This window comes from Henckelia pumila, unplaced genomic scaffold (genome assembly GCF_033568475.1).
Source record: "Henckelia pumila isolate YLH828 unplaced genomic scaffold, ASM3356847v2 CTG_466, whole genome shotgun sequence".
In the NCBI taxonomy this organism is placed as follows: domain Eukaryota; kingdom Viridiplantae; phylum Streptophyta; class Magnoliopsida; order Lamiales; family Gesneriaceae; genus Henckelia; species Henckelia pumila.
The window spans coordinates 6,167,622-6,191,731 of record NW_027331833.1 but is presented as its reverse complement, the minus strand read 5'-3'; the positions used below and the strand labels follow the sequence as shown (position 1 = coordinate 6,191,731).

The 24,110-nt window shown below is 33.7% G+C and overlaps 2 protein-coding genes across 2 annotated transcripts; one reads left to right on the top strand and one right to left on the bottom strand.

The window, feature by feature from the left end:
• Positions 1 to 5,173: 5,173 nt before the first annotated feature.
• On the bottom strand, positions 5,174 to 7,805 carry LOC140872559 (rust resistance kinase Lr10-like). The gene is made up of 2 exons (XM_073275428.1): positions 6,805 to 7,805; positions 5,174 to 6,432 (listed from the first exon to the last, which is right to left on the bottom strand). The coding sequence occupies exons 1-2, from the start codon at positions 7,583 to 7,585 to the stop codon at positions 5,324 to 5,326; spliced, it is 1,890 nt and encodes a 629-aa protein (XP_073131529.1). The 5' UTR covers positions 7,586 to 7,805; the 3' UTR covers positions 5,174 to 5,323.
• Positions 7,806 to 21,113: 13,308 nt separating this feature from the next.
• LOC140872581 (probable protein phosphatase 2C 8) lies at positions 21,114 to 23,771 on the top strand. Its single transcript, XM_073275465.1, has 3 exons — positions 21,114 to 21,807; positions 22,824 to 22,929; positions 23,332 to 23,771. The coding sequence occupies exons 1-3, from the start codon at positions 21,181 to 21,183 to the stop codon at positions 23,661 to 23,663; spliced, it is 1,065 nt and encodes a 354-aa protein (XP_073131566.1). The 5' UTR covers positions 21,114 to 21,180; the 3' UTR covers positions 23,664 to 23,771.
• Positions 23,772 to 24,110: the final 339 nt, after the last annotated feature.

The following is a 24,110-nucleotide window of genomic DNA, read 5'->3' as shown; positions in this document are numbered from 1 at the left end:
CTCCTCAAGATCCTTGGATGACTCCAACATCTGCAAAGAAACACAAACATGATTAGATGCACCCGAATCAATTATCCAGCTTGACAAATCATTCTCAACAAAGCATGTTTCCATGACTAGTAAATCTAATTTACCTTGTTTCTTCTTTTGTTTCAGCTCATCAAGGTACTTCTTACAGTTCCTTTTCCAATGGTCATCCACATTGCAATGGAAATATTTTCCTTTTGGTTTAGGTTCAACACTCTTCCCTTTCTTCTTTTGGATCTTTTTCTTGCCCTTGAACTTTCCCACATTTTTCTTCTTTGTATTCTTAGAAGAAGAAGCCTTTCCCACGACCACATTGTCTTCGACAACATTTTCCTTGCCATTTTTGTCATCAATCAGAGATTCATAATTTTGTAGCTCATTCAGGAGTTGTGTCATGTTATAGACCCTATGATTCATCACATAGTTCGTCCTGAATTGGAGAAAAGCAGGAGAAAGTGTCTCCAAGATCATGCCAACTTGAGTCTTTTCATCAATGTTCGCACCATTGATTTCAGCATCATTGAAATGATTAATCAGTTTCAACACACGATCACGGACTGAAGAACCATTCTTCATCTTGCAGTTCATAACCGCTTTCACAGCTTCATGGTGTGCTTGTTCAGATGGACGTCCAAACATTTGCTGTAGAGATTCCATAATCCCTTTAGCAGTCTCTAAAGCTTCATGCTTAGCTCTAAGAACTTCATTCATTGCTGCTAACAGATATCAACGTGCCTTATTGTTTGCAACAATCCAATTGTTGTAAGCTTGTGAGACAGTCCTTGAAGCATTAGCTGGAGGTGCTGGAGGACAATCCTCCTTGAGGACAAAGTGGTAATTGTCATTGATCAAGAGGATATTCATGTTGCTTTTCCATTTAGCAAAATTTTCACCGGTCAAAATTTCAGATGAAAGAAGAAGAAGGATAGGATTTGTCATACTTGCTGGAAAAATGAGAAATATTTTCAATATATATGAATGCATAAATATCATTAACAATTAAAAACAAGAGTAAATATAATTCATAAGAGCATATGATAATACACAAAACATGTTTACTCGTAGTCTAAGGAATTATAATCACCACAATTAAATGTCGCCGTAGGATAGGTCAAAAAATTGTTAATTATAATGAGACTTTCTCAATTAATAAATGCTATCAAAAATATCTCATATTTCTAGCATTTCTTAATTTCCTACAAATTTTAGTCAAGAAAATAATTAACAAATTTAATTATTTCATTATGAGTGTAACCCACCATATCAAATTTTAAAACTTAATTTAGTAATTGCCTCCGTAGGGTAGGTCAATACTAAAATACATTTTAAAATCCTATCTCATGGAAAACAACCTTGCTATTGTAATTAGTAGACACCCTCCGTAGGGAGGACATAATCAAATCATCTCAAGGCGCTACTAAAAACTCACGTTGTTGTTCAAACGGTGGAGACCGAAAGTTAATATTGTCATATTAACCACTCTCACTCATTATTTTAAAAAAAATATATTTTATTTATAAAACAACTCTTATTTTATAATATGCAGTGAATTGAAACATTTTAAACCACTTAATAAAATAACTATTATTTAATAGACTTCTTAAGCACGTACAATTTTAAACAATTTTAAAAAAATACGAATACATCAAATATGAAAAAATATAAGAATGAATACGACAAGCACCGAAAAACAAATCCAATGTGGCAATGCACCATGCCTATGTTGATCAAAACAACCATCATGGATATTCAAAAGGAGGCGGCTACATCCGAGAAATAATGGTAAATTTACAGATGTAAGAACCAACATAGATTGAAAATATAATATCATTAAATTTGCATCAAGTCATACTTATATGAACATAAACTAAAAAAAATTGCATCATTACACTGCAGAAGGATACCGCAGGCCTTCCAAACCTATTCAAACTTGAATGTTGATACCGCAGTTCTTTCAAGCCTATTCTCCTGATCAACCGAACACTGACGTATGAGCGTCACCAACTTTTCTTACTATATTAGTATTATAAATACACTGTGGAGTACGACGTCTTCACCGTTACTTCTCCTATCACCACATATATATAGATATATTACTATTTTCTTTTCGAAATTTTTCAAAAGAAAATACATATCTTTTCATATATATTATCACAATTGGTTAAGATATATTCTCAACAATCCGATTTCTAGACTATTTTTTAAACAAAACAATTTTGTTTAAATATTTAAATAAGATAAAAGTAATGCACGGTGGATAGGCATTATCTTATACTCAATCTTGATTATATCTTTATATAATCATTTACTTATATTCATATTCATAAATATATACATATATATACATATATATATATATATATATATATATATATATATACACGCATGATTGTAAATAGATGAAAAAAAAATCTCATCTATTTCTCAATTCAAAATCCATTTCTCATATATATTTATCTAATAAATAAATAGAGAAAAATATAAGCATTATTAATTTAAAATTAATAAACTGAGATAAAATATAATTTTGTAATTAAAATTACAAAGAAAACATTTTTCCTTGTAATTTTATTCATACAAAATAAGAGTGTGCAATAACTTAAAATTCAATAATTTCAAGTTAACAAATTTAATACTTATATCATAAGTGTTCTAAAATTCGGAGATGGCATGGGGAACTATGGACCTATAATTTCAAGCTCCAATAAAATTGATAATAAATTAAACTTTTTAATTTATATATTAATTTTATTAATTTCAAAGTTATTCCACTATAAACTTGAAATTGCACTCTTGAAAAAATAGATATAAAATTATTCAACAAAATGAATAGTTCATTGATATAGTCACTACATATAAATTAATCCTCCATAAATCGTTCATAATTAAAGCTAGGTAATTTTCACTTAACCTCTTTAATTATATCTTTTTCCTTAAGTCCCATTGATTCTCTAATGAATAATATATTTATGATCTAATCATAAATTTGAGCGCTCTTATTATTCAAGTCCTGAATCAATACTTAAGAGAACAACTTATCTGACTTCTTTACGAAGGAATAGATTTTGTCTTGCATATTAATATTCTCAGCTATTTATTTTATTGTATTTCCAATGTATCAAGAATTTTGACACCATGTAATTTGTGTCATTACTTGATATGTCAAAAAATAAAAAATCATAAATAGGAGTTTATTAATCACTCAGAATTAAGATTGATTCATATATGACCATCATCGATTAATATTGAATTCTAAACATGATATGAAAATTTATAGAGATTCAAAATTAATCATGTTCTAGTCCTATATAATCAAATTATATAAAGTGTTTTCATTCCAATAATCTCATTATCTACAATCCGGATAAGATTGTTTTATTCAGAATATAATGAACCACACTAGCAATTTTAAATTAAAGATCACAACTTTAATTTCTAATTGCGGACATATTTAGATTATTATAATTTAAATATTATCCTCATATATATAACACTTATATAAAAATATTTAAATTCACATAACAATAATCTTGGAATTTTCAATATTTATAAAACATAAAAAATATGCATGCAAAAATAATATTAAAATATTTCTCACATAAAACAAAACATTTGTTTATGGACATAAATCCTAACACTTTATGATAACGGTTGTGGTCAATTTAATATCTATACTAATTTATCCTTCCCTAATTATTATAATTAGGGTTGAATCGACGCTAACCGCGCGGTAGTGCCCTGCTGGTGACGTGACGGCTCATGATTGGTTAAAATCAGTGGACCCCACGTGGAACCCACTATTTTTGACCAATCATGGGGTTACACATCACCCGCAGGGTAGTGCCCTGCAGGCGGCATGTACTAAACCTATAATTACATACAGATACAGTTGTCATTTTTTTTAAACACACGCCCCTAATTTCATTCCAAAACCACGGCCCACTTCACCTACTGAATCTCACGTTTTTATCTTCCTTTCATTCTCATTTTTCAAATTATTACCAGGTGATTATCTCAACTTATATTTTTGAATATTTTGTTATTGAATATTTTTTGGTTACTTAACATTGTTATGTATGTGGATTATTTACTTCATTGAAAGTACAACAAAAAAAATAAGTATTTACATTTATGTAGTACATTACATACGCAACACGTGTATTTTGAAGCTAGCTAGTATATATTAATTGAATTGCCTCGATAATTTTCGAAAAAAAAATTCCCGTCTTAGGAAAAAATAATCACGGTTGTTATTCCAATATTTTTCGGGAAAATGCAACACCTGTGATAAAGTATAGCCAAAATTGGTGGTTCGGCATGACTTGTATTTAATCAATCCAACCATAGAATTAATTGATGGAACTAATACTAGGACTTGGCCACGTGTATAATGTACTGCGTGTTTGTATAAAAAAAAATTTTCAGAATGAAAATAACAAAAAGGGGAAAAGATAGCAAAATAAAGTGTTTTTTTTCAAAAGAAAAAAAAAAAAACAAAGGTTATACCACATGATTATCCAAAGGAAAGTTTGAATTCGTTTGATTTATATAATTATTAAATGGAGAATATTGTAATCATTAAAATGAATAAAGAATATAACGGTACGAAAATTAGTAGTGGTAAGATGAGAATTGAAAAAGTGATCATACAAACATGTCATTCAGTCACACAAGTATAGTACAAGATAGAGTTGATTGATGAAAGAAATTTACTCGTAAAATTATTAAATGTTATTAAACTCAAGAATGAGCTCACACACCTACGCACCTTCAACCCCGCAATCCATCATGAAAAACCTATAAATAAAACAATATCTTTTATTTTAAAGACAAGTCGCATTTTTACTTTGAATTGTCTCTAATTATTGAGTATCTTGGTTGAGTTGATCGTTAACTTGAACATCAAAAGATTTCATTAAATATTTTGATATTTTTAACTTTGTTCGTAACATTTGTGACAACCCCTAAAATTTAAATGTAAGAGAACTGAAAAATCATCTCGTTATTTGGATTATCCGGATTGACCGATCAGTTCTACTTATTTCGGATAACATTGTTCGTTTGCTATATCAATGTCGATAGTACAAGTCGGTAAAAAAAAAAAATTTCAATTTAGTTTGGACAAGTTAAATATTTGAAGATTAGATGGGAAAGCAAAGATTATAGCAACTATAATAGGCATTGGAGGAGCGATTTCCAGCTAGTACATTCAATTCAAAAGCAGTATGTGTTTCTTTGATTTGCAGCACAACACAAAATATATCAATTACCATTCATACTTTTGTGAAAACTACTACTAGCTACTGCTTCCACTGGGAGAAGAATCACATGCACTCATATCAACACATGTAGCAAAAGGATTTGGTGGCATGATAGGCATGTCTTCTCCCTCCAGCATCTTTATAACCATTTTCATCGAGGGTCGATCAGCCGGATACCACTGAATACACCAGAGTCCCACGATTATCAGTCGTTTCACTATGTTGTTTTCGCCTTCATTATCCATCTGGATACCTATATCCTCCCCTTTATCCAGCTGATTATACATCCATTCGGGGAAGTACACTTCGCTAGACCCTTCAGACCGGGCTTGGAAATTCTTACGTCCCCCAACCATATCCAGTAACAACATCCCGAAGCTGTAAATATCTGATCTATAAGATACTTTCCCAAAGTTCCTAGAGAACACCTCCGGTGCAATATAGCCTACCGTCCCTCGTGCAGCTGTCATTTTGACCATACTTTGTTCCTTGGAACAAAGTTTTGCTAGCCCAAAATCTGCAACTTTTGGGTTCAAATTCTGGTCTAACAAGATATTTTGAGGCTTAATATCGAAGTGAAGGATCCTTTGGTTGCAGCCATGGTGAAGATAATCAATCCCTTTTGCTAATCCTGAAGCAATCTGGTGCATCTTTTCCCACCCGATCTTGCGTCTGTGATTACCTGAACAAATGTACTTTTCGAGTGAACCGTTTTGTAAGAACTCATACACTAAAGCATTTCTATATCCATCCGCACAATACCCAACTAAACGAACAATGTTGACATGATGAATCTGTCCTATTGTTCCCACTTCATTCAAGAACTCCTCACTGTTTCCTTCCATGCTATTTAGAACCTTAACTGCCACAAGAATGTCATTCGAGAGCTTTCCTTTGTACACGGTCCCGTAACCCCCCTGTCCTAATCTGTACCTAAATCCATCTGTCATTCTTTTAACATCTGAATATTTGTATCTGGTAGGCCTAAGTGCATTATAATCCACTAAAAACTGCTCAATCCGCCTCTGATTGTCTCGCTTTCGTTTCTTCACAATGTAGACTCGATACAGAGCAGCGACAGCCAGAGTTAAAATGGAAACACCCACAGTTACAATTGCGGTTACTACTTTTTTCGAGTTACCATCTGTAAGACAAAATAGAGAACAAACACTGAAAATCAGATTCAGCTAAAGTTTACATGTCTACATTCTTCCGGACCATAATTATCCCAGCATAAAAAGCCAATCCACATCAGATTCTATAGCTGAGAATGAACATCTTATATCTCGAAACACAATAAAACAATCCCACAATACACAGTCCTCCTAATCCCTTTTCCCAGAACATATTCTAATTTTTGAATACAAAATTGAATTTTAGTCTATAAATCAGAAAAAACTTCACAAATCACAATCTTCATTCTTTAAGTTATCACTGTTATTTACAATGACAAAAGAAACATATATAAATTAAAATGCAGCAATGAATATGAACAAGTGGCAAGGGGAAAAGGTACCTTTTCCATGTGGTTTGGTTATTTGAAAGCATTCAGTTTCATTATTATCTGTGCTGTTACTCTTCAATCTACAGTACATCCCTTTCTCTTCACAAACCCCACAAAACGGTGCGTGCCAATGAAGCTGAGTATCATCATCGTTACCATATCTGCTCAGCCCTTCAAATATCACCTTCGAAACTGCAGAGACATTGTACATCTTCACACAACTCGGCATATATACAGCTGTTACCGAGTAAGACGATGGAACCGCGTAAACTTGGAAAGTCCCATTACTAAGACAAGTTACCGGGCTTAAAGACCCGGTCTTTCGGGGCTTTGCGGAGCAATTGAAGAGGGTGTAACCATTTGGATCGGTGAACGGATAGTACAACTGAAAAGGGGATACTGTAGCAGAGGAGTTTGCTGCGGGAACCCGGTTCGGAAGGCATGACCCGCTGAGGACGCTGACCCAAATGAATTGGGTTTTGTAGTCGATTGATTTTACTGCGGCTTTTGCGGATACTGGGAGGATGATGTTCCGGGTTGAGGCGTAAAGAGGAAACTGGAAGATGAATTCTGTGATGTTGTGTGAAGTGCATGAAAGATCGAAGCCCGGATAGCTGCAGCGTTCGGGCTGGCGGCCTTTTAACCGGAAAGGGAAACGTATAACTGGCCCGGATACGCCGCAGCTCATGGGCTGGCATTCATCTTGTGCGGCTGCAAATCTTGGTTGTGAGAAATGTAGTGAGATGGTGAGGAAAATCAAGAAACTCTTGTGAGGGACTTTTGTCAGCCACATCTTTCTTTTCTGTATCGATGTGAAAATTTTGGTAGTTGGAAGCAATCTGCGCTATTAGGTTTATGTATTTGTTTTGATTGAGCTGAGAAAATTACAAAGACAGAAAGTCGAGCTTTATCCCTGCATTCCACTTCTCTCTGCTGAGGAAACTGGTAGTTGGAAGCAATCTACACTAAGTCTTGATTCTCTGCATGTGGTTTTCAGGGGTCTAATCTATGACTCTATATAGTGTACTAACATCGCCAATTGTTTTCAACCTATCTATATTGGGGTCTAATCTATGACTCTATATAGTGTACTAACATCGCCAATTGTTTTCAATCTATCTATATTTTGGAAAAGTTTATGCTACCTTAAGGGCACTGCTTTTGGGGTGGCGTGATAATCCATGATTGGTTAAAATTTGTAGGTCCCACGTAGGGTCTACTGATTTTAACCGATCATACTCTGTCATGCTACCCCAAGGACACTATATATTTTGCCCATTTTTATTACACGCTGAAATCCGCCATTACTATTTTTTTGGTGCATATTAGGCAATATGACATATTAGGTCAAAAAAATTATTGGAAGAGAAAATCAAACGTCTTATTATTGAATAAATGATTATCTATTCTATTAACTTGGACATTTCTACCTTAAAAAAAAAAGACTTGAACATTTCTTGAATATATGTTGCCTTTTTTTTTTCAGTAAAATATCAATTATTTAATAATAACATCAAGTCCGACTATATATTGTTCAATAAAGTATTTATTACTCTATATCTGTCTATTTATCTATTACATATCTAAAAATGTGAATATCTATTACTCTATTATTATTATTGTTATTATTATTATTATTATTACCTATTTAAAAGTATGAATAAAAGGTCAAAATTTTACAATTGTGAATTTACAACTTTGCTCTTTTACTTTACACAATTTTATGTAAAAGTAAATACATATAAGGATATAAATGTAAAAGTTAAATATTGGCTAGGACATAAAAGTAAATGTATAGGTTTTTATATAAATAAATGCAAAATAAGTACATGACTTACTAATTATTATTACACATTAAATGCATTCATTATGTTGAAAACTTCAAAATTCTAGGGTTTGCAAACTGATACTATGCGGATATATTCATAGATAAAATCACAACACTAAAGTACTGATTGAAACACTATGCACTAAACTGATCTAAATGTTATGCGCTAATTAAACTGATCGAAACGCTAAACTGATCATAGCATAAAGAGAAGCGCTAAACTGATAAAGAAGAATTGCTAAACTAATCGAAATATCAGTTTAGTCATTACAACAGTTGTACTGATCAATTGTCTGGGAAGTAAACTGATTGCCCAACAGTCTATATATTGCATGAGTATTCTATCTCTCATCTAAATGGATAAAGTCTTCCGTACCTGACACACCTGCAACATAATGCCGCGATTTCAGAATATACTTTTTGCAGGGAATTTTGGCAAAAACAAACAAAGCAACGAGAATAATTCAAATGATTTCTGATGCAATTCGAAATTATTACCGTTGAAATTTGAACCTATAAATAGTAAAATTGATCAGTTGGAGAAAGTTTCTCTTGCTCGCTCACTTCTTCGCATTCAAGAATATCAACAGAGTTCCAAAGCATTACAAGCTAAACTGATCAAGAAATTCGAAGCACACATTTACAGTTGTCATTCTGATCATTCAAAGGATCACATTATGCAAGTGAAATCGAGTTGTAATACATTTTCTGTTATCAGTCGAGAACTGTCATTGTGTTGTAACTAGGAGTTTTAAGATAGACAATTGTGTATAAGTCCTAGTCTTGGAGTGGGGTTTTTCAAGTTGATTGTAAAATTCAAAGTCTTCTAGTGTTATCCTTCCGAGATGGAAGAAGGGGTAACGTAAGAGTCATTGAAATCTCCAAACATCCAGAAACATCTTTCTGTGTCATTTCATTAGTTTACCTCATTTTATCAGTCTTGCATGCATATTCAGTTTAGTGTTCATAATATGCCTTTGGCATATTTTTGCACATTTCTTTTTGTTTGCCAATCTGCATAGACACCAAGATAAGATAAGAATTCAATCATTAATCCGATTGAATTCGAATTTAACGTGATCAAAATATTTTGAAGTATATTCACCCCCTTTTACAATCTAATAAATCCTATCAAGTAGTATCAGAGCAAGGTTCTTATCTTGTTCTGAACACTATCTTAAGATGTCGTCATTCAGCAAAATTCCCACGTTCTCTAAAGAGGATTTGATGACTGAAAAATACGCATGTAAGCTCATATTTCGGCATTAGATGATGACATGTGGTATGTTATCACTGATGGACCCATTTCCATCACCAAAGTCAACAATGCTATAGCAATCTCAAGTGGAGGACCACAATACATTGAAAAACCAAGGATTTAGTGGACTGCAGAAGATAACAAGAAAACCAATCTTGACAATGTGGCTAAAGATATATTATACAAAACTCTTGACAAAAACACATTCAGCAAAATCAAGATGTGTAAAATAGGGAAATAAATATGGGAGAAGCTTATTCAACTCTGCGAATGAAATGAGCAGATAAAAGAGAACAAACTATCTGTAGCAACACAGAAGTTTGATAACATCAAAATAAAGTAAGGCGAATCCATGTCAGAATTTGAATAAAGAGTCAGCATCATTGTAATTAAACTAAATGATCTAGGAAAAACCTACCCAAATCGAGAAGTTATACTAAAAGTCATTTGAGGCCTTCCAAAAAAAATGGGATGTAAAGACTATGACATTGAGAGAGTCAAAAAACTTGAATAAACTGGAACTTCATGATTTATTTGCTGATCTGAAAATGTATGAGTTTGAGCTAAAAACCAGAGAAGAAGATCAGTCTACTTCTCAGTTGACTAAGGCGTTAGAAGCAGTCAAAGTAGAATCTCCAACTCCAGTAGAAAGAACAACTGAACAGTTGAGTAGTGATGCTATGTCACTATTCGTTAGGAAGTTTGGAAAATTCATGAGGAAAAATGATCAAGAAGGGTCTTACAGAAGAAATTTTCAGAAAAAGGGAATCAACCGAGGAACCGAGAACATGCTTCAACTATGAAAAAACTGATAGCAGACTGTCCAAAACCAAAAAAAGATGAAAGAAGATCAACTGAAAAAGGGAAGAAACATTATGAAAAGAAAAGAAGATCTTGGGATCCAAAGAGTTCATCCAAGAAGAAGCATGAAGCTCTTGTTGCTCAAGAAAATAAAACCAAATGAGCAGATACTGATAGTGAATCTGATGAATCCAACTACTCATCAAGTTCAAGCAATGATGAAGAAGACACTAGTAGAAAAATCGCTTAAGACTTCGGTTAATAACCGAAGTCGTAGGCACTTAATTATCGAAGTAGTGTCACGTGAAGTAATAGGGTACCTTTTTACTTCGCTGAATCGCCGAAGTCTTATACCTTAAATTACCGAAGTCTTTGGTCATTTTTGGGAAGCAGAATTGGACCGGTGCCGAAGTAAAAACATATATTTTACTTCGCTTATTTCATAAGTTACGAAGTAAAACATATGCTTATACTTCGTCCATTAAAGAAATTGCCGAAGTAAAATGTATTCTTTTACTTCGATTTTTAATGAAATTTTAGAAGCAAAAGATATGCTTATACTTCGGCAATTTTACTAATTGACGAAGTAAAAGACATTCTAAAAAACAAAAAAAAAAATTAAAAACAATATAAAATTTTCAATATTATAAAAAAACCAAAATTTAAAATTTCAAAAATAAAAATTTAATATACAATTTTTTAGTATTACAAATTACTCAAAATTAAATTCTAATGCAATGCACACTACAAAAAAAATACAAAAAAAATTCAGAAACTAGGGACTAGAGGCGTGAACAAAGCATAGAATTGTACAAGTAAATGGATGCAAATCATATTCTAAACTTAACACGCAAAACCCAAACACATTCAGGTCGGCCCTGTACTTCGCCCACCCACTCGTAAAGCCAGCCATCACCTCCAAAAGCAATCCATAATGCAACGCCTATATTCAGGTCCTGAAAAAAAAATTAATCACAATGATAGACTTTAATCAAAAATTATTTTTTCTTGATTTCATCCTTCCACTTGATCTAATCACTATGATAGGTACTGACAAGATTCATAAGACATTTAATCCCATAAAACACGAACTAGACTTATGATGATAAATACTGAAAACCTTCAGACGAAGCTAATTAATCCCATAAATTAATTAACATGATACAAGTCGTCACCAGACTCACCACTTAATGTTCAATTATAATCAGTTTGGCAGATGGCTAACCTTTGTAAGAGAACTTTTGATTGTTCAACCATACTCTGAATACAAAAATCAGGGCAAATCCCCATATTTTCAAAGTCCTTTGAATTATAGAGTATGTCTTAAACCGACTCCAACGGCCACCAAGTGCGACAGATACCTACAAAAACCACAGATACAAGCAACTTATCAACTCTGACCTCAGAAAAAATAACAAGTACGACAACAAAAATCATATATACGTCGATACAATAAACCTTAGGCAATTCCCTTGGTACATGCTCTGTTGGAAGGATTTCAAAATCCTATATTATTTGAGAAACAATAACATCCCTCAATAATTAAATTGATAGAATCATTGCCACCTTAGCAATGATTCTATCAATTTTTGGCCAACACGCAGGAAAGAAAAAACAAAGGACATCTAGATATTATTTAATTTTGAAGAAAAGATACAGGTAAAAACTATTTATTTATATATATATATATATATATATATATATATATATATATATATATATATATATATATATCTCACCTTGGTTTAGTAACCGGTAGCTATTTGGTAAAACAACCAAGACATAAAAGAATTGATTTTATTCTTTTCTGCATGCAAACAACTGGGATAAATACCTGAAAAATCGAAAAGAATTATGTATCGGAATTATCAATAGCTATGTAATATAGAAAGGAAGGAGTCACCCATAATAAATTATTAAATCACCACGATCTTCTCTGATAATTGAAATTTACAATCAGATTCCACTAATGCAACAATTATAGTTGCAGGGTCAACTAAAACCAAAGATTTGAAAGTATATGTGATATGATGATTTCGATAATGCAAAGATCAACTTGACAGATATCAACAAAATTAATTATCTGTAAATATTAAATTTATCATGTAACACAAAAGGAGCAGAGGATTTCAATAATTTGTTTCCCTTACATTTTCAGATCCTAAACCTCAACCAACAACCCAATGGTCGATTTTTAAACTACAAAACTAAAATGACACAGCTCAGTAATGTTACGAAAATCACAACAGCAATCAGCAAAAAGACAACTCCAATTGCAACTAAATCTTGGCCATATAGTATGCAACAATCCATAAAAATTCAAAACCTTTCTGTAAAACATAGAAAACCGCAAGAAAAATAGTTGAAGCCTCAGGAACTTCCACAAAAGAGCTTAAATTTACAATATTTTCTAGTTACACATACTTGTGCCAGTCGAGCCCTAGAACATCGGTAACATATCAAATAGAAATGACATAAAAAAAAGAGCTGAGAGCATAAAAATCAACGAGAAGATAAAGGGAATGGCAGCACGTAGCTCCAAAGACCAGTACTTGTAAGATATGACGCATAAAACGACGACTATAGCTAGACCGGCCCAAAGAACGGGCTGCAGCCGATCGTGCCAAAGTAAGTAATGATGAGTGTGTAATGTAAGTGAAAAGGGGTATAGCCAAAGTAACCTTGGGAGTTTTGTTTCTGGAAAGCATCTTGAGAATGGTATTATTTTTAGTGACTGGAAACAGTTCATCCATCCGTGTGTCAATGTATCTAGGTGCTTTAGATGAGTCATATTTCTTAGACCCAAAATGGTATCCATCTGTGTTTCTATAGTAACAAGGAATTCAATACTTATGCAAAAAAATCCACAGAAACCTAACATAACTTTGAAAGAAAATTTACATCATGGAACAAAGAACTGGAGCTGGAGTTTCATCGAGAAGCTCCACTATATTCTTTCTCTTCAATAGCTCTCCCTACCAGAAAGGGGAAAATGAATAATTAGTAAAAGTGTTTACTCTGTCACACATAATATCTTGTTAAAGCCGATTCCATTCAGAAATCAAAGGTCATATACATCATTCTTTCATTTCACCCTTGCATGTGCAGTATACATCGCATAACACAAATATTACCACAACTCTGAAGGAGTTTTCCGCTTCAAAGTGGAAGTTGAAATCTTTGAACCATCTCCGTATTCACCACCAAGCTGAAGAGAATTCGACGAAAACATTTGACTAGAAGCAGCGAACTTTGTCATCCTCTTTAATTGCAACTTCTATGCTTAACAAAAAAAACATTTAATATAGTCTACACATACAAAAGAAGAGAATCGAAACTAAGATAAAATGGGTAAAAATAATAATAATTAGCATTCACAAGCATGACAATTAAAAAAAAGAGCATAAGAAGTTCAACCTGGTTCCGATGATCACTAGTTCTTTGATTTTTCTCCCCCAATTTCCTACCGTGGTGGAGAAATATATTTACTAGAACAATTGTAGAAACCTTTTTTGTATCAATTAACTATTGTCACAAATAGGTGTAAGCTATACCACTCAAACGTATAGCCAAAATCATCATATTAGGAGAACATTTTCCACAACGGATAAACATTATCCTCCTCCAAAATCCAGCCATCCATACAAATTAAAGAATCCAAGAAAAAAAGGCACTAAATCGAAGATTTACCAGTGACCAAATTCTTCTTTCGACACATGAAAGATTTCAATGAGAAGACCCGTGCACAACTCTGCATAAAAAAGAGTAGAAAAAAAGGAAAAAATACAAGAGAACTAAAAAATAATATTCCACAATATTAAACAAAAAACAAGTTACAATAAAATCAAAGTCATACATGCTCTGTTGGAAGGATTTCACGGTTAAGGTCGAGATGCCTGAGCCCGACGAACAACACCAAGCAGCTGAGGGCGGGCGGATCTGGCGGCATTTAGAATCAGTTCCTGAACCAATTTTTTCTCCGATGAGCCTCTTCCCATTCTCGCAGATTCAGGGAATTGAAATCGAAAGGGGGTTAGGAAGATGAAACTTCTTCAACCACGAGAATTACAAGGCATTCCTAGGCTCGGGACTGGCAAGGCCAACACCGCCACCTTCAAAATATTCAGAAACCTCGATGCACCATACACACAGAAGCCCTAGATCAGGCAGAAGGGATGGAAGCCGGCAGACATCGATCTGCAGGGAGAGAATGGGGAAGCCTAAATGGATTTGCACTTGGAGATCGAGAGAAAGGGGATCGAGAGAAAGAGGGAAGATGAAAATGAAAAGAGAGAACTTTAAACGGATCAACCTATTACTTCACGATATATAAATTTTAAAAATTATTTTCACCTTTTTACTTCGTTAAATTAAATTTGATGAAGTAAAAAGTTACTTAAAATTCAAGTGAAGCCCGTTCTTTTTAATTGATGAAGTCTAAAGTGTATTTTACTTCGTCAATTTTATAACCGCAGTAAATAACTATATATTACTTCGGTAATAATGATCTCTGAAGTAAAAAGTAGCGAAGTAATATGCAGAAATTCTACTAGTGAGAAGTCTCTTGCTTGATGACAAACGATCATGAATGCGCATCTACTAGTGAACAGATATTTGACTTCAGTTTTGATGAGTTTACCCGAGATGATCTAATCACGACACTTCATGAAATGGCAAATGAGTATCACAAACTGTCCATAGCATTCGATGAAGTCAAATCAAAGCAAAATGATCTGCAAGATACCTCAACTGAGCCCAACTGGGAACAGTTAGTTGAGAGTTCTTGTAGCAAAAATTGTTAAGCTTGAGACTGAGAATGAGCAGCTTAAGACAAATTGCATGAATCTTACAATTAAAAATCAAAGATTGAATGATTGATAAGATCATGGAATAATAGTGTACGTCTGTGCAAATGCCTCGGAAAAAGTATGCAAATATATATACTAAACTAAATATCAAGATTTTCATTGAACTCTGCCCAAAAGATGGGGAGAGTTTCTACAGTTAGTGCCTGGTTGGATGTGTTATAAACCCTGTATATTTTTTGGGCATCAGATAACAATTAACAGGCCAGTGAGGAGGAATGCATTCAGGCCCCACACCGTGAAGGAGATGCGGGCATTCAATGATGCCAGGAACGATAACACTATTGGGGTCATTATTTTCACCAGAAATGTATTTTTTTTAAAAAAAATATCAAATCTAAAGCAATTTATTGTCTAATAGTCAGTTAATTTTTATTTTGAAACTCGCAAAAAAAGCTGACACATGGCTAGGATTTTACAAGAAGAAGTTGTGGGATCCTTCATTCCCTGACAAATGGTGTGAATATGATTCTATGAATAGGTTGGACCAAAAAAAGCTCGTGAAATGTGGTTCATGGCAAGAATTTACGTTAGAAAAGGCCCTGATTTTAGTTACCAGTGTCGAATATTATATATTCTTGTCTTTTATAATGTCAATCCGTACGTATGTGGCTTTAACATAAGGGCGTGTTGTACATATTTGAGAATTGTTTTATAATTTTTATACACAGAACTTATGCGTAAAATTTAAGTAAAACTTGGAGCACCTTTACAATTAGCGTTTCAATGGAACTGACCACCTAATTTAATTTACATCACAACTTAGCAACAGATTTTCCAATCAATACTGGAAATATATAAAGCAGACGACTCTTTCTTTTTTAAAGTGTTATTTATTGTTCACTATATTTTCCAATGCATTTACCAATTATTTTTTCCGACGAGGCAAGAAGAATCAATCGCTTTAAAGATCCAGTATTCTTTTAATTATCTAAAATCTTGAATTTTAAGAAGTCTTTTGCAATTGTTGTCTTTACGCCTGACATATCATCTATTGGTGCAGTTGTAGTCTAAGCTTGACTAAGCCATTTGAAAGAGCTGCAGCAAAGAAGACACGTGCCATTATCATATTACCAACAAAGGGAAATCGGTAAGAATGTATGGCATTGCGTCTTTTGGATCTTTTGCCTAAAATCCAATTGAACGTTGCATGCAATGGTTTAGCTCTATCACAGGGTTTAAAGCATATATGTAAGCAAATGTAAGGCATTCGGTATAATTGTGTTCAAGATTTGGGTTTCCAGAGCAAAGAGATATTTTTTTTTTGTACAACTTGTTTATCTTGTGTGTCTGTGATTTTGTCAGAGGTGAATGTTTTCTATTTGTAGTACAATGTATGCGAAACCATGGCTTGAATCGAACTTGAGAGGTCAAGAACATCATGATCGAAGCCTTGTTGCAAACAAAAAATGCGCTATTCGCCTTGCGATTTCGGATCGTTTCCTTCTTGGATTTCAGGTTGAGTTACTTCATTTCGAGCTTAGGAGGGAATTCGAGGTAGCTTAACTCTCTTCCAGCCATTTCCATTCATGACCAGCCCTTCTCCGGCGAGTGTTCTACTCGAACCACCATGCGGCGGCCGTTGGCCCGCTTAATTTCTGTCCCAGCTCAACTTTTCTTCGATTATGCATGAATATATGGTTTAAGCTCGTTTCCAGCCCGCCTTAATTCGGATTTCAAAGGCTGTTCGGAAATCAGATTTTAATTCGGATTTCAAATACTTTTTGGAAGTGAGATTTTATTGCTTCATTTTCAAATCGTTTTTGTCTCAATTATTGAACTATATTGATTATTATTTGGGTTATTTTTTATAGGCTCGAATTTTGGAGGAGTTCAAGGTATAATTTCGGTTATGACCCTGTTTCTTAACCAAACATGCTTCTTATGAGAATTTATTGTGTTTACTTGATCACTTATGGTGTTAACTTTATCACTTTCAGTATGGTATCAATTTAATCTGATGAACTATTCTTTACCCTATTATGTTTGACTTTAATTACTACCATTTCACTCAAGAAAATCGTTGTGCTCTTATATAGTATAGAATTTTGTACTATTATTTACGTAAATTCAGGTCCACCCACGATATACGACCTCTATATTTGTTCAACTTTCTTCCATTTTTATATTTATGTGATTCATTTGTTTATATATACTCTGCATGTCATCTTACAACAGATCCAAGTGTTCTTCAAAAAATGATCCATTCATTTGTAGTCGGTAGCATTTTATGAAAATGAAGCGTGAAAAGGTAGAGTTTTTGACATCCTTTTGTATTGTATCTAACAAAGCAGCTCGATTGCTCCGCGCTTTTGGTTCATGGGTTGCAAAGATTTTGACTGTTGGGAGCTTTCTTCTGGTCAGGTTTACCTTTGGTATCCGCTCAATATTGTATCAAGAGAAGAGGCAAAAATGCAAAAGTTATTGTTGCTTCAAAGGACACCTTTGTGGGGAAATATATATATAATGATACTCTAGCTAGGAACCTTGCAGCAGTCATTTATAAAGTGATTGAGGACAAACAAATAAAATGATTCAAAGCTTGGAATTGTCAGTAGGTGGTGTTTCCAATCCTACATTCTGTAATCTGATATTCACTAGCTAGCTCTCACTACTACTTTCCTCCAACCAAGATTGCATTCCTATTAATCATTATACAAAATAGTGAACTTGCTTAGCCAAACGTCGAGTTATTGAACTACCATTTGAAGTTTGATTGATCTTGTTGACTTATTCATTTTGAAATTGGATAACTGACATGTTTCTGTTATTGGTTATAACTTTTATTAAAGCAGTATACTTGCTTGGTCTCTTGATGCATAGTAGTGTGAGATGGACTAATGAATCTGAAATTTTGACCGGGAATGTGTTTTCTTGTAGGTAACTCGGGAGTCATAAGGGTTTGGAAAAATTGCAAATTTAGTCCTGCATGTTTGTCACTTTGCGATTTTGGTCCTTTATGTTTCATATTTCAGTTTTAGTCCTGTATGTTTCGGTTTTTGGCAATTTCGGCCCTTTTTCTTCGAAAATGCTGACGTGACACTGTACACGTCAGCTCTACATCAACATTGAATTGGTGCCACCTCAGCGCCACATCGGAAAAGGGACTAAAATTGCCAAAAAAATAAAGATAGCGGACTAAAATTGCAATCTGAAAATATAAAGGACCAAAATCGCAAAGTGACAAACATACAGGACCAAAAAAGCAATTTTTCCTAAGGGTTTTGATGCAAGAAGGATTGAGCTGTGTTTCAAGATCGCCTTGGTAATGCGTAGTAGAACCCATGTCGTGAACATCGTAATCGATAATATATATGTGATTTATGATTTGATAATACTGAGTTTGATCATATTTTGGGTTTCAATTACATAGCTATATTATCATCCAATTTAGATGTGTGTAGTTATTTTTGGGAACTTGAATATAACATTTCCATGGATTGAATGTAGTAAATATTTTATTTTGGATTGGTTGTTTGTTTATATTATATTTCGTACAAAGACAACGGTTTTGAAAATTAACTAAAGACAACGGTTTAACATGTGGTCGAACAATATAATTTTTTTTGTTTTAGTAAACGACAACGGATTTAACCTGTTACAAAACCATTGTCGTATGCCTCCAAAGACAACGAATTTAAACTGTTTCAAAACCGTTGTCGTACGCCTCAAACGACAACGGATTAAACTGTTGCAAAACCGTTGTCGTATATCTCCAAAGACAACATATATAAACTGTTTCAAAACTGTTGTCGTATGCCTCCAAAGTCAACGGATATAAACTATTGTCGTTGAACAGTTTTAACCCCTACGACAGTTTTAACCCTACGACAACGGATTTTATCCGTTTTCGTTCTCCGTTTTTTTTTGTAGTATATAATAAAAATGTAGGTCACAATAAAATTTATTTTTTATGTCGAAAATATTATCTTTCACAATAAATAAATATATATATATATATATTAATTAGTTATTAAATGAAAAATATTGTCTAATATATATTGATTAGTAGAAGAATGTATTATTTTTATCTTCGAAAATATTATTTTTTATTAGTTATTTTCTGAAAAAATATTATATAATATATGTTAATTTGATAAAAGTATCAGTCGTATGAAATAGAACAATAAATCCACTCAAAGTAGATAAGATCTTGACAAATGATATCAAGAGTTCGATTTTACTTATCAATACATTCTCAGACGAGTTTGTCGTATAAGGTTTGTTCGATACGATTTACCTAAATATCGTAATTTGCAAGTTATGAGTTAGCTAGCCTAGGGTTCACCTAATACTCATCGAAAAACAAGAGCCGAAGATTTTTACATCATAAAAAATAATAATCAATCTACGCGGAGCATAGTGGCGGAGCCACACTTATTGCCACTCGGGCGGGTGGCACAAAAATTATATATATATATATATATATATATATTAAATTTGAATGATTTAGGAATAATTGGTGTTAGTCCGGGTAGTTCAATTCAAAATATTTAAGGATTCAAGGGGTAAAAATTGTAACCCGTGTAGATTAAAATTTTTGGCTCCGCTATTGGCGGAGTAGTAAACCAACGGTGGAACAGAGTATTGAGTAAATTTACGTTAAATCTCCAAATCCAAACATAATTTTTCATTCAGTCTTTGAGAGAAAAATTATGTTTGCAATCCCTGATCTACAAAAAAAATGTTTCTGCACTCCCTAATCCCACATGTTTTTTCTCGGATGAAATTCAATACAAAACATTGAAAATGCAGTACTAATATATGATATTTGAGTATAAATTGCCTCAAATTTGGTACTAATATATGATTTTCGTGTACTCAAATATGTATGTAAGTATTTGTATTAATAACATATATTTTTTTTAACATTGATACAAAACATTGCAAATATGATACTAATATATGATTTTTGATTATCCAAACATATGTTACAAGTAATAAAGTTGCTCAAATTTTATACCAAAATTTTATCTTTTATACTATATTTCAATTAGTTAGTGCTCATATATCATATATTAGTATCATATATTATTGTTTTGTATCGATTTAAAAATCATGTACAGGTTCAAAGAACGTATGCAAAACATTTTTTTGTATTCAATAAATACAAATACATATTTTTTTCTCAGAAAGGGAAGGGAAGGAGAATTTGAGTTTAGATATTTAAAGCAAATTAGGTGGTAAATATTTGAATCCTGGAAATATCTATACGTGCCCATACCCCAAGTCAATCATTTACATTTAGAATACGTTTGAAAAAATCAAACGGCGACACGACGTACGAGGTTAGTGGCGCTGCACCGGCCCTCGTTCACCGACACGTGTCCCCCCAGCACACGTACCCTCCAAAAATCTATAGAGGGAATAAACAAATTTTAAATAACCGGGACACGTGTCATTTGTCATCCAATCACCGCCGTCCACATTGTCGGCGGGATATTTGCTAACTTACGCCTCTGGGGTACCGCCTCAATCACACCACGTGGCGGAGATGTGGGAGTCGTATGTTTTTGTATAAAGCATCCAGCTTGTTGCTTTTCATGCAGCGTTTCATATTCTCATTTTATTATTATTATAAAAAAAAAAAATATTCTTCCTCAATTATTTATGCTAATTTGGATGAACGATCGGAGATGATTTTCGAAAAGCTCAGGAAAGGATCGGACGGTGATTTTTTGTCCAAGGATGCGCCGCTGGATCGGACGGTCGGGGAGATGGAATTCAATGGCGAGGGGCGGAAGAGGATGAGATTGCGAAGGGTTAGGCCTGTTGTCGAGGAGGATTCCGACGCTGGATTGAAGAAGAAGAAATCCGAGAAATCGATGGAAAATGAGGCGTTTGGATTGGCGTCGGTGATCGGCCGGCGGAGGCAGATGGAGGACGCGGCGGCCGTGGAATTAGGTTTCCTGAGGAAAGGTGGGAGGATGTACGATTTCTTCGGGGTGTACGACGGGCATGGAGGCTGCCGCGTGGCGCAAGCCTGCGGCGAGATGTTTCACAAGCTGGTGGGGAAGATCGCGGAGGAACAGAGCGGCGGAGACAATAATAATAATGTTATCGATTGGGAGAAGGTGATGGCGGCGGGGTTTGAGAAGATGGATGAGGAGGTTAATAAGGCTGGAGAGGAGGTGGCCACGACGGGGTCGACGGCGGTGGTGGCCGTGGTGGGGGAGGAGGAACTGGTCGTGGCCAACTGCGGCGATTCGAGGGCTGTGCTTTCTCGCGGAGGCGTTGCCATACAATTATCGGACGATCACAAGGTATATTATTTATATGTACAACGATCGGTACACGTACATTTAATTTGCATGCAAATAATATTATATTAATCTATTCAATAATTATATTCAAAATTTTTCTGGGTTCTATAAATAATTTATTAATTTTCTTTTATAAAATTGAAGGTGATGAGTATTCAAACTCGTGAGATTTGAATTGAAATTATATGACAATATACTCCCGAGTTTTGTAAATTTTAACCCCGTTATTATTCTTTATGGATCAAAACATGCCAAATTATCGATATTATCAAGAAGTTCTTAATAAAAATGGACAATATATATCACAATCACCATGTCTGGATTTGATCCGAACGACCATAAATCTAAATCGGAATCGTCTCTTAATAGTCGAAAACTGCATAATATATTTAGCTCGATCTCAATACTGGAGTCGAATTCCAAGGTTATGAGATATTCGGTTCCTAGATATATTAAGGAGCCAAAAGCGTCTAGAAGGTTTGAAGATATCAATTATGGAAGATATAACTTATGTATTAATTAAATTATTATTTGATTTATATAAATTCATTGAGAGTATCCTGATCTTCATTATTTTTTAAAGAAAAAAATGAATTATTTAACTATATCTTGATTGATTATTCAACAATAAGTTATACTAGTTAACACTGGAACACGTATAATGTGTGTGCAAAATAAACATTATGTTTTTGAGAAAATAAGATTGAATTTGATATATATATTTGTGACAAGGGTTTTCATTTTAGACTTAATATTCAAGTTCAAATATTGGTTAAAGTTTTGTTATATATTTTTTATTATTACGATTATAATTAATTAATTATGAATTCAAGTAGGGATATTGGTTGAAGTTTTGTTATATATCTTTTGATTAATACGTACGGTTATAATTAATTAATTAATATTCGAACGTGAATACAACCCGTGTATTCAAGCAGGGATATTGGTTGAAGTTTTGTTATATATATATTTTGATTAATACGCGCGATTATAATTAATTAATTATTGATCTGCAGCCAAATAGGCCCGATGAGTTGGAAAGAATTGAAAACTCTGGAGGGAGAGTCATAAATTGGAATGGGCAGCGTATCTTAGGTGTTCTTGCTACTTCAAGATCCATAGGTAATATTATACGACAAGTTTGTTCAGTTGATATAGTAGATATAATGCTTCTTTGGTTAAATAGTATTTTATAGTCGATTGATTTCGAAAATAGTAAGTAATATTTTTTTAGTAAAAAAAATAATATTTTTCATATCTTTTGCATAAAATTGAGGAGTTTTTGGGTTGGGTAAATGTGCTCACTTTTTACGTTTTCGTACGTGTTTTCAAAAATCAAGCATGCACATTCATCCAGCGAGTGTTCATTATTTGGTTTCTGGATTTTAGTTAGATTAATGACACATGCATGCTATTTCTAATTGGGAAAATTTGAAAGTATTTGCCTGATCAAGTTTCTTTATAATTCATACATATTAATTAGCTAAATCAATGAGACTCATGACAGTATCTCCTGTGCTACAGGTGATGAGTACCTCAAACCATATGTGATATTCGAACCTGAAGTCAGAATAGCCCGCAGAACCGATCTAGATGAGGTCTTGATACTCGCAAGCGACGGCCTATGGGACGTCGTCTCCAACGATCTAGCGTGTCAGGTGGCAAGGAGGTGTCTGAAAGGGGAGTTGAGAGCATCGAACCCTAAAGTTTCAAAAGTCGAGGTGACTTCTTCGAGTCGAACAAGGAGTCGCGCCTTCGAGGCGGCGGCGTGTCTAACCGAGCTAGCGATCGGCCGGGGGAGCGGCGACAACATTAGTGTAATAGTTGTGGAATTGAGGCAATCCTCAAGTGTTTGATTCCAATTAGTGGAAGTTTGAAGCTAACTGACCGAGTGAATGGATGTACATTTTTTTTTAAATATATATTTCTTAAGAGCCAATGTCTTCTCTCGATATCATAATAGTTTTGGTTGAATTCATGGTAAAGTTGTTATTTTAAGCTGTTAAGTGCATGTTGTATTATTGAATTTCACGCTTCAAAAAAAAAAATTCACAAAAACAAAGTGAAAAAACAGGTCCAATTTCTATATATCTTCTATTTTAACCTCTGGTGTTATATATATATATAAGTTTTAAACTGCCCACCAAATTTCTGCCCATTTCATCCCGACCACTAAAACCCAATGCCGGGTTTTAGTTGTTTTTGTTTTTGATTTTTTGTACCACTAAAACACGGCTCAAGGTTTTTGTGGTCGGACACAAAGTGAGCATTATCTGTTGGACAGCCAAAATTTTTTTATATAT

Bases quoted from the DNA above. Each gene is read 5' to 3' on its own strand.
- LOC140872559 (XM_073275428.1), bottom strand. From the start codon at position 7,585: ATGTGGCTGACAAAAGTCCCTCACAAGAGTTTCTTGATTTTCCTCACC. The intron at 6,433-6,804 runs GTACCTTTTCCC...TTTGTCTTACAG, and splicing joins AACCAAACCACATGGAAAAG to ATGGTAACTCGAAAAAAGTA.
- LOC140872581 (XM_073275465.1), top strand. From the start codon at position 21,181: ATGATTTTCGAAAAGCTCAGGAAAGGATCGGACGGTGATTTTTTGTCC. The intron at 21,808-22,823 runs GTATATTATTTA...ATTGATCTGCAG, and splicing joins AATTATCGGACGATCACAAG to CCAAATAGGCCCGATGAGTT. The intron at 22,930-23,331 runs GTAATATTATAC...CCTGTGCTACAG, and splicing joins TGCTACTTCAAGATCCATAG to GTGATGAGTACCTCAAACCA.